We start from the raw sequence: 14,731 nt of genomic DNA on the forward strand, positions 1-14,731 counted from the left end.
TATTTTTTTTGCTGGACGGACTACTTCTTGGCGGGAGTAATGTTACAAACCTCCCTGAAGTCGGCAATGGTTGCATAGCAACTGCTCTCCGGCCCAAAATGGCGAATCGTCATTTTTCGGGGTTTGTACGGATAAAACACACGAAATATAACGTGTAAATGATTTTACGATGCTGGTAAGTGTTTTTTGCTGTTGTATTTAGACTTAAACAGAGGCAGTCCAGCTAACTAACTACAGTACGAGTTAAGCTAACCTGGCTAACCGTAAGTTACGTGAGTGCTACCAACGTTCTAGCTTAACCATAGCTAGCGTTAGCTAACTAGCATGTTAGCACGTTAGCTAACTGGCAAGATAGCGAATAAGCACATTTTTTTAAAATGTCCAACTGTTCATGTAAAACTGAAGCAAGAATGTTTATTCCAGACCAAGAAAAACAGTAATTTCTTGGACAAAAAAACATTCAAACTCCAAGTTCCAGTTACTAGCTTTTCCCATAACTAATTCAGTCGTGTCTTTTCACGGTTAGAAAGGTCCACCATTCACGCATGACACATCAGTGTGTGTGTGTGTGTGTGTGTGAGACAGTTAATGCCAAAGAGGTGTCGTTACATAGAGCCGATAATGTGTGTTACTATCATTTCCGATGGCCGTGAACGCAGCACCGACTCCACAGAGGGGCAGCAGCGACGAGGAAGTGGATGAGGAAGGTCTCGGCAGGAAACCGCGTCAAACCCGTCCAAACAACGATCAAACCATGGCAACGGCGCGAATTTGCGTGCTGTTTGTTGTCCTTTCTGTGACACTCGCGCACGACTTTAAGTTAAAATACAAACCATCCACCAAACCTGTTCGATTATTCACCGAGGAGGAGCTGAAGAGATACGACGGCAGCGAGGTACAAACTTTCATTTCTTTATTAAAATCCACAATCCAGCGTCAGTTCTGCGTCTGTGCAGAGCATCGGAGCATGTGTACGAGATAACGATTTATCTCTCTTTTCCGCGTTTTCCCCCCTCCCTGATTAAGGAGGGACATCCTATCTACATGGCAGTAAAAGGAGTTGTGTTTGATGTCACCAAGGGAAAAGGTAAATCAAAAGCCCACCACTCAACCCCTGGGCGTTAAGCTGTGATGATTATCAAGATTTAATAATTATTGAATGTGTTTTATTCATTCAAGCAAAAATTGTCAAATTGAAGCTATCGAGTCCTTCTCTGGAGTCGTGGGCTTCATTTAAAATCTAAACGTAGAAATTTGTCCACTTAAAGCTAACTAATGTTTTTGCACACAACAGAATTTTATGGAAAAGATGCACCGTACAACGCCCTGGTTGGCAAGGACGCCACCCGGGCTGTGGCTAAGATGTCCCTGGACCCAGCAGACCTGACACCAGATACTGTAGGTTTAGTGTTTTTGTCGATACAGCAACTCACCTGCATGTTCGGACTGCAGTGTTTCCCATGGGACGATAATGTCGTAGATGTGGTTGACTCCCATAGGTGGGGCGCACCGACATCCGACACCTGAGTGTCGGCTGCAAAACAGCATTACATCCGTAAATGATGTAATTGTACTGACACTTAACTGGTTCGTCTGAATGCAACATACACACTTCCAGGCTTTTCAATCTTTTCTGCATTTCCAGTAGTATTTTACACACAGTAGTCCCTTTAAATGGAAGAAGTATTACGCATGACTCAATTCTACATGTTCTAAACGCAGAGACAAGGTAAAAGAAAAATGATTGCATCACTTTAACACTACAGACACAATTTCCACTGAAAGCTCATGTGTTCTAGCACTTATTCTGTAGCAAATTAATAATAATATTAATATTAATAACTTTGCTTTCACTATTGCAGGTGTTAGAGGAATTTCTTCTTTCCCAGACCTGTTTAAGTGCCTCTTCCTGTACGTCTCTTCTTTGTCTACCAAAAGGTACATTTGTTGACCTACTGTTACTGTTCTTTTCCATATTTCCGCCCACAGACGGGCCTCACTGACGAGCAGCTGGAGTCTCTGGATGGTATATTTGAAGGAACGTACAAAACAAAGTATCCCATTGTGGGTTACACAGCATCACGCATCCTCACTGATGATGGAAGTCCCAACGAAGCCTTCAAACCAGAGGACCAGCCTCATTTTCAAATCAAAGATGAGTTTTAATCTAATATATTTGTAAAATAAAGTCTTCTAATGAAGATTTTTTATGATGTTTTATGTACTTATATGCTAAGAAGAACAAATCCATATGGTAGAACATTTTTTAATTTATGTTTACTTCAGCTAAATGTTTACATGGGAGCATTAATTGCACAGTCCCTTTAAAACAATTTCAATACTTACTGTACTTTTTTAAATACATAATGTGAAGATTGAAATAAGGGTGTTTTGTTTTCTTAGAAAGGGGGAGTGAGCTGACAGACCGGATACAATTAACAAACTAAACATCAGCGCTCATTTTCCTTTTTGAATAAGGTTTTGCAAGTTGTTTTGCCCAAATACCTCATAAAGCGTGAAGAAAAGCAGAAAATATTTTACAGTTGAGCAGCTGGATCCAAGAAAATAAATGGTCTTGTTGCTTGATAAATTACTTTCAAAATTCTTGCCAAATAATTTCCTGCCCATTGATTATGCTCTCATTGCTTCAGTTCTAGATTTGTGTGTAAAATGTCATTAAATGCATTTCCCAGTAAAATATTTGTGCAATTAAAAACCACTGTATCTGCAGCTCGGTGAACGTTTACACATTCAGAATCTGTTCATTTGTTTTTCTTTGACTGATTTTGTTTTTGCACAATTAACATTAAAGTAAATCTCAAACTTCTTGAGAGTTTGTTTCACTTGAGTTTTTTACCACAAACTGCCCGTCGGGGACGTTATCTTCATGCGATTTCTTTATGGCAGCTCATGATTCACTCATGTCACCTCCGAATGAGCCACATAAATAGTTCGTCCAGGGCTATATAGCCTTGCATGCTCCCGATCAAAGGTCGTCAGTTCCGGGCGCTGAGACAGGCGATTGTCTTTAGGTGGAGCTGTGCGTCTTGGCCTGCCAGGTGGTCACGTCGGAGGCTGAGTTTGTCAGCTTGTGTGATAGTAGCCGAGTTGAACCTCCCACGTCACTGCGAGTGATCTACAGCCGAGTTCAAAGGACGCAAGCCCTGCCCTTGAGTGTGCCAGCGAGAGCAGAGCTGTGTTCTTTATCAGGTGGAGATTCTGCTGGAAGTCGGACCACTGCAGCCTCAAGTCAGCCTGGGAAACACTTTCTTCTGCTGGAGCTCGTTCACCAACCAGAGCCAAGATGCCCAAAACGGTAAGACTCGTGGTTTTATTGTCAAGATATTATTTTAATGCCACACTAAAATGTCTCTTCCTGGTTCAAGATTGTGGTTGGGGGGGGTTGGTGGTTTTATAGATTAATCCGTTGAAATGTTTGTGTCTAAATACTTGTGGAGGAATAACAACAAGCAAAATTAAAGGGTCACTCGTGTATATATATATATATATATATTTGTTTTAGTCACATCTTTTTGATGTTCTAGCTTCTGACTTTCTAAGAGGCACCTTTTCTTCTTGACATTTACTCATTAACCAAATGTAGAGTTTGACCCACGCTGCACACATTCCTGGCAGAAACAATGCTACTGAAATGCTACTTCATGGCCAGAACTGGGCCGTATGTTTTCTGCTGTTAAGAGTCACTTTCTCTAACATCTCTTGACTGTAGTCTTTACATACACACTTGATTGTACCTTTTGATTTTGTAAGTCGGCAATAATCAATATCGTGTCCAAGACAAAATGAGCCATTATGCATGTATTTGCTTTCAGTCCTAGATGCTCCCAGTTATAGTTCTTGAGTCAGTCTGTAAACTGATAAGAAAGGCCAGCCGGTGCATTACGACAGCAGCTCTGTGCTTGTATTGACTCTCCCAAGGAGAAAGCCTCTCTTAAGAGGTCATTGTGACGTCCGCCTCGCTTTGACTGACGTTGAACCAACTTGAGATCAAACACATCAATGAGTCATAGCAGCGAGTATTGCTGGTTTTCTGTAAACTGCTGATAACAATTTTAATGAACCAGTCGAGTAAGAAATGTACAATCAAAAAGGTTCATGCATGATTGACTGGGATGGATTACTGCTTCCATTATGGTGATTTCAGCAGTCAATGATTTGAGAGAAGGTCGCAGTAGAAATGTATCGGCAGGATGTCGGGGAGTAAAGTTACCTCATGTGATCATGGAAAGTGTAACAGTTGAGAAACAGTGGAGGTTTCATATATAGATGTTCCAGTTTCTTTTGTTGCCCAAGTTTCAGTGGGTTTATCTTTATGACACCTGGGCTGTGCTCGAGTGGAACTTCATAAAATGATTGTGTAACTGCTAAAAAAGCAAGCTGGCCTGCAGGTGGAGGGAGGGTCAGGCAGTTGCCCAAAATTTGTCGTGCTTAATAACCCCCCTTTTTTAAAAATCTTTTTGGAAATTAATTCTACAAACACTCAAAAGTCAGATTTATGTGCCAGTTTAATTGCTGTTGTGAAAGCATAAAGGTTGCTCTTGCTAACAGTGGTAAAGTCTAAAGGCACCTTGGCAAGCAGGGAGTATTTTGATATTTTAATCTGCTTATGTTTAACCTTGTGGCACAAAGGGTAGTCCAAAGTCTAATGAGATAGGGAGCAATTATGGTTTATGAACAATCCACTTCACAGCTCCACGCAATAGTTTATTATTTTTGTCTTTTCTGTGAAGAAGGTCCTTTCATAATGTAACCATCAAGAAGAAAATGTGCCCAAACTAATAAGCAAGATTTCTTACTGGAAAATGATGAGAAATGCAGGATTGATTAATTCAGACTTGTATCAGAGAAAACGGCTAAATCAACCCAAACCAAACCGAATAGAAATCAGAAGGTGTATCTCGTCACATAACTTAATGACCTTTTTTTTTGTTGCTGCAGGTCAACGTACGCGTCACCACGATGGACGCAGAGCTGGAGTTTTCCTTCCACCCCAACACCACAGGGAAGCAGCTGTTTGACCAGGTCTGTATCTTACTGAAGACTTTAAGCAACTTCATTGGTTTCTACATGACTAGAATTTCACCTGCAACCATAAACTTTACTGGCACTATAAAAGTAAAGGTTTTGTATTCAATGTAAACACAAGTATTGCCAGCAAAATATACTCAAAGTATCCGTTACTACTGCATTAATATGGACGTATCTTAACACCATTGAGTAGGTTAATCCTCTTTATAAGCCAATCATGTGTTTCAAATGTAAAATATTCAGCAGCAGATTAACTGCACCTTTTAGACAAATGCATTGCTGTAAAAAATACAACATTTCCCTCTGAAATGTAATGGAATAAATATAAAATAAGTTTATGAAATAAGTAGTGGTATCGTATCTAATAAATAAGTAAATTCTGAGGGCATTTTTTAAAATAGAGGAGTAGCACTATCAGTCATTACCATTTCATTATTTGATTGTACTTCATATAAATGTATCCTGGTATTGTATCATAGTTAAAACAATGAGAATAAATGCATTTTATGTTGAGAGTACAAAGTTATCAATAACGTGAAATGATCGGTGACATCACCACCCAACAGCATGACGCCCTCCCTCCCCAGGGCTTACTGTGTAATTACCTAAACCTTTGTACTCGACTGGAAGCTTGTGTCCCCGAGGCTTTAATATATAGTCAGCGTTGCTGCTTCGTGCTGTAAATCATGTCTCGACAAGAGGTTGTTTCTTGCAAACCAAACTTTTTAGATTAAATGGTGGCCCACAAACAAAAAAGAGAGGTAGTTCTCACCCGCAGGTTGAATCAGAAGTCACCAGCCTGGGCTTCAACTTTGACTTAAATTTTAAATCCCACATAAAGAACGTGGAAAAGCTTTCTTTCATTAAAATATTAGTATTTCAAGTAGATTAGACTTCTGTAATGCTCTCTTCACTGAGTTTCCAAAACAGTCCTTTGAAAGATTACAATTAATTCAAGGCTTTTTAACTAGAAAAAAGAGATTGTGACAGCTGTCAAGTGATTGCTTGGTTTTTATCGCACACTGTTTACGCTACAAGGTGCTATATATGAATAAAGATTATTATTCAGCAGCAGAATATTAAATGGGTGATGAATCAGGAAAGCAAGAAGGAAAGACGAGGAGGTAGAGATCCTGTTGCATGATGTTTCCTCTGATCTCCGTCTCGCTCTCGCGGCGTTTAAGGTTGCCAGGACGATCGGACTGCGTGAGGTTTGGTTCTTTGGGCTGCAGTTTGTCGACGCCAAAGGATTCATCACCTGGCTGAACTATGAGAAGAAGGTAATGTGTGGAGTCTGTGTGACGATAACTAACACATTGTTTTGTTCTTGTTTATCATCCCGTTGTGATGTATTCTCTTCTATATTATCTTAACTTGTCACACTTTATCTCCTACTGTACGCTGCCATACTGTGACGAATGCCCTGCTCTTATCACATCTGCTCTGCTCAGGTCATGGTCCAGGATATGAAGAAGGAGAGTCCCCTGAAGTTCAAGCTGAGGGCCAAGTTTTACCCGGAGGACGTGTCCGAGGAGCTGATCCAGGACGTCACCCGGAGGCTTTTCTTCCTGCAGGTGAAGGAAGACATTGTGACGGAGGTTATCTACTGCCCTCCGGAGTCCGCCGTGCTGCTGGCCTCGTACGCCGTCCAGGCCAAGTACGGAGAGCAGGACAAGTCGTCGTATAAACCAGGTTACCTGTCCTCAGAGCGCCTGCTGCCCAAGAGGTGAGTGTCAGTGGGTCAGAGGATGTGTGAGCTCTGCTAGTCGTCATTTCTCTGTCGTTTCTTTGCTGCGGTTACAGAAAGAAATAACACTGCTAAAAAAAATCAAACGCTATGGGCTTAAAATTTGTAGAAAAGTTAATGAATAGAATAAATTTATTCACACAAAAGTATAATTATTGAAAGGGAGGAATTTATTTAATTATTTAACGGGAACAAATAATGCCAAAAGACAGTTTGCACTGTTTTGGAAACAGGCCAAGTATTCAACAATGGCAGATGGTATTTAGTCTAAGTCTTTTACTTTTATGTGCAAACAGGATATGTTTGACATGTTTATAGCGTTTGTGATTGATGAGGAAAAGTGGAATGAATGCTCCGCGGTGTAAACCCTGTGGACTGTTTTACATGAGCTCTCTAGACAGTAACTCTGTATGTCCTTTTGTGTTTTAATTGTCTCAATTTGTAGTAAACTTTTGTGGGCAAAGAATGATACATATTTAAAATGACAAAGACGAAGATCTGGACCTGTGTGCATCAAGGAAAATTACTTTCCATAAATTAAATGAACAAAACAACAACCTGGAAATCCCTCATAGCCACTAAGAGATGTAACAAGGCAGGACAATGCAGCATGTGTTTGACTGGAGCACTGTAGCTAAACACACACTGTTCACATGCTTCTCCCGCGGGTCGCTGATATCTGGCCTCCCCCCTCAGAGTGCTGGAGCAACACAAGCTGTCCAAGGAGCAGTGGGAGGAACGGATCCAGGTTTGGCACCAGGAGCACAGATCGATGCTGAAGTAAGTGATACATACCCGGACGTTAATCTCCTCCTGAGTTATGATGACACAGCCGTGTATTTATCTTAGCTTTAAAGCAAGAATATGTTCTTTTGAAAATACTTACATGTTGAATGATGGTGGCAGTGCTTCCTGGACTCAAATAGAGTTTATTTGAGGATTTTTTTTTTATCATAAACTGATGAAATCTGTCTGTATCTTCCCGTGTTTCCACCTTTCTCTTTACAGGGAAGAAGCCATAATTGAGTACCTGAAGATCTCTCAGGACCTGGAAATGTACGGCGTCAACTTCTTTGAGATCAAGAACAAGAAAGGCTCCGAGCTGTGGTTGGGAGTCGACTCTCTGGGACTGAACATCTATGAGAAGGACGACAAGTAAGTCAACCAGACAGTGACTTAATGAACTGCTGTGCAGGATTTACTTGTTAACATCGTCATGTGAAGCGTTTATCGATTTGATGACACACAGTTTTACACGGGAGGGCAACACATGAGCGGTCATTGACCTCGGCTACCTTCCCTTTCCAGTCGGTCAAGTTTTAAATAACACATATGTCTGTTTTCAAGAGGTCATCGACCCAGTTCTCTTGATTCTACAACAACTGTTGCTTCGACACCATGTGTCCGTATGTTCAGTGCTTTTAAACCAACATTTTAAACATCTTGTCTTCTCACCCATTCTTCTCCACCGTCCAGGCTATCTCCAAAGATTGGGTTCCCCTGGAGTGAAATTAGAAACATTTCTTTCAACGATAAGAAATTCATCATCAAGCCCATAGATAAGAAGGCTCCTGTGAGTATTTTACAAGTCGTACAATCCTCAGTGACATATCCAGTATATGTAAATGTGTAAAGATGAATTAATTAATGCAGACGTTTACCTTGAAGCAGCGGCGCATGTTTACAGAAAGAGAACCGGATTAAAGTTGTGCAAATCGTATTGAAAATGTGCAATTTTAGTTACATTTACAAGTATCTATGCAAGGTCAAAAGACTGGCACACATAAAAATACTACTACTTAATCAAATATTTTATATAAAAGGGAAGTTATATATTATATTTTAGTTAGAGTTAAAAAGAAAATGTAATCACAAGTATTCTTTTTCTCAAGGATTTCATATTCTACGCTCCACGACTGCGAGTCAACAAGCGCATCCTGCAGCTGTGCATGGGCAACCACGAGCTGTACATGCGCCGCCGCAAGACCGACACCATCGAGGTGCAGCAGATGAAGGCTCAGGCCAAAGAGGAGAGGCTGCTCAAGAAGATGGAGAGGTAAGGGGGGCGGAAGGGTCGTCGAGTTAAAAAGTCACATGTGCCGCCGTCACGGCCCGTCGGCGTGGGGATTTGAATTTTCAGGCGGTGATTAATATGTATGATCAGGGCTTTTTGTTCTGGTGTCCTGCAGGGATCAGCTGGAGAGTGAGAAGAAGAAGAGGGAGACCATCGAGAGAGAGAAGGAACAGATGGAGAGAGAAAAGCAGGATCTGATGATGAAACTCCACCAGTTTGAAGAGACAACCAAGAGAGCAGAGAGAGGTGAGACACTTAATGCTGACTCATTGCAGACCATACTGGTCGCGTCATGCTACAGAAAAAAAACAACACAAATACATCAACAGTGTTGTTCACGTTGTGTTGCCTTATATGTTAAATACATGGCATTACTGCCCTCTTCTGTTCATTTGCCTGAAATACATTTACAAGTTTTTCAAGTTAACACTACCTCAGTGCATGTTTGTATTTGCTGTCAAATACTCGAGGCGGTGTTGGAGGATGACGGGTCTTTGAAATGTCCCTAAATCTGCATCAAATGACTTTAAAACAACTTCCTATATTTTGAGAATTATTTTGCTGCAAGATTAAATAAGTGGGTTCCAACCGAGGTGATGAAGAAGCATCAGAACAGCATCGATGAGGAAAACTGTAGGGTCTGCTTCTCCATGCCACAAGGATTTTTTTAATGACTGTGTTGATCCTACGTGGATCCCTGTCAAGTCGGAATGTTTGGGCAACTAGAAACCACTCACAGTTTACATAATACACACCAATTTGCAAATAAGCTCTCTGATGACAGGTGTGGTTCATCCTGATCAATGGGATGATGAAATGTCCTCAAAACAATTAACTATTTGATATCCTATGTATCCTAAGTTCTTGGCATACGACTAACAAGTACATAGGATGAACATGCTCCACCACGCTAAGGTCCGGGAAGGAAAGAAGGAAAATCTGGAATACATGTGCAGAAATTGTATCTGAACAACCAAAGTGTGCCAAAATAGGCCCCTAAAAAATCTACAATGTGATTAAACATCTTTTTTTTCTGACTTTTTGCTAAATTCATGTCCTTTTTTTCTCTTGAAATCTCTCTAAACATAATTGAAATGTCACAATCTAAGAATGAAAACCCTAATAATCTTATAATTATATATATATATTATAATCGTGGTCAAAAGTAGCCATTGGTTCATTTTAAGGGTCTATAAAAAGCCAAAAAGATCAGAAACCACTGCCTCAAGCTATACATGCGATTTAGAATTACAGCAGAATGCAGCAAAAATCAGAGTCAAGAGTTCACCCTGTAGAATAATTTCCTTGTGTTTCACTGACTTTGTCCCGTAGAGCTCCAGGAGCAGCTCGAAAGGGCCGTGAGGCTGGAGGAGGAGAGGAGGAGGGTGGAGCAGGAGGCAGCCCGGCTGGAGGCTGAGAGGATGGAGGCCATAATAGCCAAGGAGGAGCTGGCCAGGCAAGCTGAGGACCAGATAAAGAGCCAGGAGCAGCTGGTGAGTACACAGTGCAAGAAGCACTCAAATCCTTCACGTGAGAAAAAGTCGTGATGGAAAAACACTCATTACACACACAAAGCTCCTACATGCAGGATAAACGCATATTTACTGTGCTTCATCGCTGTTTGAGCTAATACTTTACTTTTTGTTCGGGGGATTTTCTTGGATTTAATTTCTCATACAGCGTGAGAAAATTCTCTAAGACTCTTTCTCACTTAAACTCTTAAAGAAATATCAAATATTCATGATGTTACCGAGGTAAAACAAGGCTACTTTTATGTTTTTTTACGATATTTCATGAGCTTATGTCTGAATTTGTTAAGCTTTCTGGTAAATGCACTGGCATTGGAAGTGCTGCATTTATTTAATCGCTTTTAAACTATTACTAAAGAAATGGTGAATTCCAGTCATCCGTTCATAAAAATGACAGCGTGTTCAGATAACCGAGGTTGCCGAGGTGATCGGGTGTCTATTCCTGGGCTTTTTAACGACACTGTGGGTTTTACGCCTCCTCCCTCAGGCCGCAGAGCTGGCCGAGTACAGCGCCAAGATCACTCTGCTGGAGGAGATCAAGAAAGTCAAGGAGGAAGAGGCTGAGTCATGGCACTGCAAGGTGAGTCTCCAACACGCAATCAAAGGATGTACGTGTCGGGTGTTACCATGAAAATGTCAGAATGTGCTATTTCCTGTGCGTCACCTTTTTAAAGTTGGTTGTGTATGCGCTCGCAAGTTCCTTTTTCTTATGTCACCCGTACAATCTGTGTGTTTTGTTTTTGTTTACCAGCTTTCTGGGATGTATGTAAGGAAAAGCTTTACTTTAAGTCTCCCTATTTAGTATTTATAAGCAGTATGATCAATAAAGCAATGATTTTGTGCTCAGATGTAAGGGTTAATTAGTAAGTGGATGCTGCTATGTAAAGAGATAATGACAGTCTAGTAAAAACACAGAAACCAGGTCTTCACAGGAGAAGTTAGATGGCTGATAAATACTTCACATTAATAAACACTAAATGTCCATTCAGCTGCATTACAGTGTGTTATAAACCTGTTATTAAATGTTTGTATACTGCTTATAAATGCTAAGAAGCAGGACTTTAATTTGAGGAGAAAACAACTGTTCAAAGATCAGCAGATGTATCCACGAAGTTTGTGTTTATCATGACAGCTTATTATGCAGCTAATTAATGGACGAATCCTGACTAACCCAGGAATGAAGGTTTGAGTCCCGTCAGACTCAGTTTTCTAAAGGGAATGGAAGAAGAATCGATGAATCATAAACCCGTTTTTCAAAAGATCAGAGTCCAGAGTGGTTTCATTTGTCCATAAACTGGTACTTAACACATGCCGGTTAACCTTCTATGTGTTTAGATCAGATGTACTACAGCATGTCCGATTCTTTTATTTGGGGTCTAACATCTGTACAGAAGACAACTAGCTTTTCAGGCTAACTGTGTTTCATATACAGCCTTTTGTTAATAATAATAATAATAATAATAATAATAAAAAACCTAAATCTTATCATCTTCGTCCCAGGCCGTGGAAGTGGAGGAGAATCTAATTAAGACACAAGAGGAGCTGCACAATGTGATGAGCTCCAATAAAGCGGCTCCGGTTGAAGCTCCTGTTGAAGTTCTCGTTGAAGCCCCTGCTGCCCGCTCTTCCTCCTCTTCCTCCTCCTCCTCCTCGGACAGCGAGAGCGACCACGAGCACAGCGAAGAGAACAGCACCTACAGCGCCGAGCTGCAGACGCAGGGCATCAACGACCACCGCCAGGAGGAGGAGCGGCTCACCGAGGCCGAGAAGAACGAGCGCCTGCAGAAACAGCTGTTGGTGAGTTCGCCATCCCAGGACACGACGCACACACTAGCAAGTGATTTCAAAGGGAGTTTGCTTAAAAACGTTTTATTTGTGACACATTTCTTGAAGTTTTGTTGTAGCCTTGAGAAAAAAAACTGTTCAAATTGATTCGTTATGTATGTGCTATCATTTGAATGCAGCATAACTCAGATTACACATCAGATTTAATTAGATTTGTGGATATAATCCACCCCAAAGACAAGAGAACATATTTACATATTCTCTCTAGATGGGAAATAACTAAATCGGGGGATACAGTGTAACAAAAAACAACAACATAATGAAATACTTCTCAGTTTGGAGAGTGATTAAAAAATAGTGCTTTGATGATATCGGAGGAGAAAATTGATTGTCAAAATGTACGTAGAGTGCTGTAACTCTGGATTATGTCGGTTTTACGGCTCGAAACTCTGCTTTGAATAATAATTTGTGAATGATATGGTTTCTTCCAGTGCTTCAAGTTGAAAGAAAAACAAAAGTGCCAGTCCTCTTATACGCATGTCGGTGTGTGTATTAATCCGTATCAGCAATCTTTATTCTGAATTCCCCTAGCTGAATAAAAAATGCTCGAAGATATTAGGTTTGGAGACAGTTTGAAGGTTTATGGTGCAATGTTACATACGCATGTGGTGTCCACGTTGCTTAGCTCCTTCCTGTCTGCTTCTGTTAACCAGGAAGTATTGCAGCAACCAGACGGGTTGTGTTTCGACACAAAATCGCATGATCTAAGTCTGTTGCCGAATGGAAATGTCACAAGGAGTGTGTACGGGAAACTTCTTGCGGTTTTAATGAATGAAATGTCCTCTGTCCACAGGCCCTGAGCGCAGAGCTGGCAGAAGCCCGAGACGACGAGAAGAAGACCCAGAACGACCTGCTCCACGCCGAGAACGTCCGGTTCGGCCGCGACAAATACAAGACCCTGCGTCAGATCCGCCAGGGCAACACAAAGCAGAGGATTGATGAGTTCGAGTCCTTGTAGAAAACCTCAGAGACATGAGGATCTCTCCCAAATACCTCACCAAGACCCCCCCCCCCCCCCCCCCACCTTCAGCAACGCTTTGTTTAAATTTAAGTGTGACGTGATTGCAGCCACACCTGATTTTAAAGATCCAGAAAAAGCGTGAATCTGTGTGAGAGTTTTATTTTATCGGTTTAACTGTTGCTTGAAAAGCACAAGTTTTCTCTTTTGTTTTGTTTTTCTTTGTAGCGAAACATCTCCAACGTGCTGTTTAGTCCTATTAAAACATTAAAACATAGCAGAAAGCTAGTGTGTTCCTGATTTACTTGATGAAAAGATCAAAAAGAGTTTATTTCATGCAATCAGTCAACTTGTAGTAAACTGCAACTACAGATTATTTTTCTTATTGATTCATGTATTGATTATTTCTTCAATGTCTTCATGGTGCTCCTTCTGTCGATCCAATAGTCAGAAACACAGCTATTTTTTTTAAAATTTGCTTTTAATCTTGCATTAGGTTTAAATTCCTTGATTTTTGATTTTTACATCAGAAATAAAAAGGAAAAACCTTTTCCAATACTTTCTCTTTTTCCACGCAGGAACATCCCAGTGTGTTTCTGGACGCCGCTGTCATTTAAATCACATTCTGCTTCCAGTGTTTGCCATTCTGAATTTAAAGGATGTATAACTTCCTGTTCATGTTGTGATTATTTCTGGTAAAATCTAGATATTCTTCTTCCAGCCACTATTTCTTATTCATATTTTATTACTATATTCAATGCGGAGACTCATTGAATATAGACCTATTTGGTCGTATGAGTTGGAGGGCTTGTTGCGAGACTCAGATATGCCGATTTGGAGCCTCTAGTGAAACTGGGTCCTACGTTTCCCATAGTGCAACTCAACAGACTTTCAGCTCAGCTCTCCTCTTAGTAACACAGGTGTGTAGGTGTGTGTGTGTGTGTGTGTGTGTGTGTGTGTGTGTGTGTGTGTGTGTGTGTGTGTGTGTGTGTGTGTGTGTGTGTGTGTGTGTGTGTGTGTGTGATCCTTTCAGGCAGGAGAGAAATTAACTTTCTGACATTAAACATTATGTTTAATATCTCATAAATGTCCTATTTCTTTTGAAATAATCAAACGCATACTTCCATTATCTGATCCAGGTGTGTGTGCCCGCATGCGTGGGTGTGTTTGAAATGAAGAATCCTGCTCACCATGACAAAGGGGATGTGGCTTTTAAAATATTTGCTCAACGCCAAAAGGACCATTCGGGGTTGCCAGACAACTTGTGAAGCCCGTTGGAGCCGCTCTGTTTAAATAACCACTGGGCGAAACGCTTTATCCGTGAATGAGCACGCGCTCTCCGGAAAAGCTGTTTATTTTGGCTTCAGGTAAGAAAGATTGTGTGTGTGTGTGTGTGTGTGTGTGTGTGTGTGTGTATGTGTGTGTGTGTGTGTGTGTGTGTGTGTGCAAAAAAGAAGAAGAAAAACCAGAAAGGTGAGCGCATGATCAGATCTCCTACCTCTGACAGTGTGGTGTGGGATTGCCCCGTG

The 14,731-nt window shown here is 41.0% G+C and overlaps 3 protein-coding genes across 5 annotated transcripts in view; all 3 read left to right on the forward strand.

Annotated features, from left to right (window-relative positions):
- kcnk3b (potassium channel, subfamily K, member 3b) overlaps positions 1-14,731 on the forward strand; it is a 42,260-nt gene that overhangs the window by 20,557 nt on the left and 6,972 nt on the right. The gene's annotated exons all lie outside the window — the stretch shown is intronic.
- nenf (neudesin neurotrophic factor) lies at positions 663-2,817 on the forward strand. Of its 2 annotated transcripts, XR_014597436.1 has the most exons (5): positions 663-895; positions 1,027-1,087; positions 1,295-1,398; positions 1,990-2,275; positions 2,320-2,817. XR_014597436.1 is itself a non-coding variant. In XM_084013545.1 (4 exons), exons 1-4 carry the CDS (start codon positions 755-757, stop codon positions 2,164-2,166), a joined length of 483 nt encoding a protein of 160 aa, XP_083869671.1. In that variant the 5' UTR covers positions 663-754; the 3' UTR covers positions 2,167-2,817. The 2 variants fall into 2 exon arrangements, 1 of the variants encoding a protein (XP_083869671.1); XM_084013545.1 differs by having other exon boundaries at positions 1,990-2,817.
- ezra (ezrin a) lies at positions 3,066-13,961 on the forward strand. Its single transcript, XM_084012937.1, has 13 exons — positions 3,066-3,316; positions 4,960-5,043; positions 6,234-6,329; positions 6,501-6,775; positions 7,493-7,576; positions 7,805-7,951; positions 8,273-8,369; positions 8,689-8,852; positions 8,986-9,116; positions 10,203-10,363; positions 10,887-10,979; positions 11,900-12,196; positions 13,038-13,961. Exons 1-13 carry the CDS (start codon positions 3,305-3,307, stop codon positions 13,200-13,202), a joined length of 1,806 nt encoding a protein of 601 aa, XP_083869063.1. The 5' UTR covers positions 3,066-3,304; the 3' UTR covers positions 13,203-13,961.

Source organism: Eutrigla gurnardus, assembly GCF_963514095.1.
Source record: "Eutrigla gurnardus genome assembly, chromosome: 7".
NCBI classification, from domain to species: domain Eukaryota; kingdom Metazoa; phylum Chordata; class Actinopteri; order Perciformes; family Triglidae; genus Eutrigla; species Eutrigla gurnardus.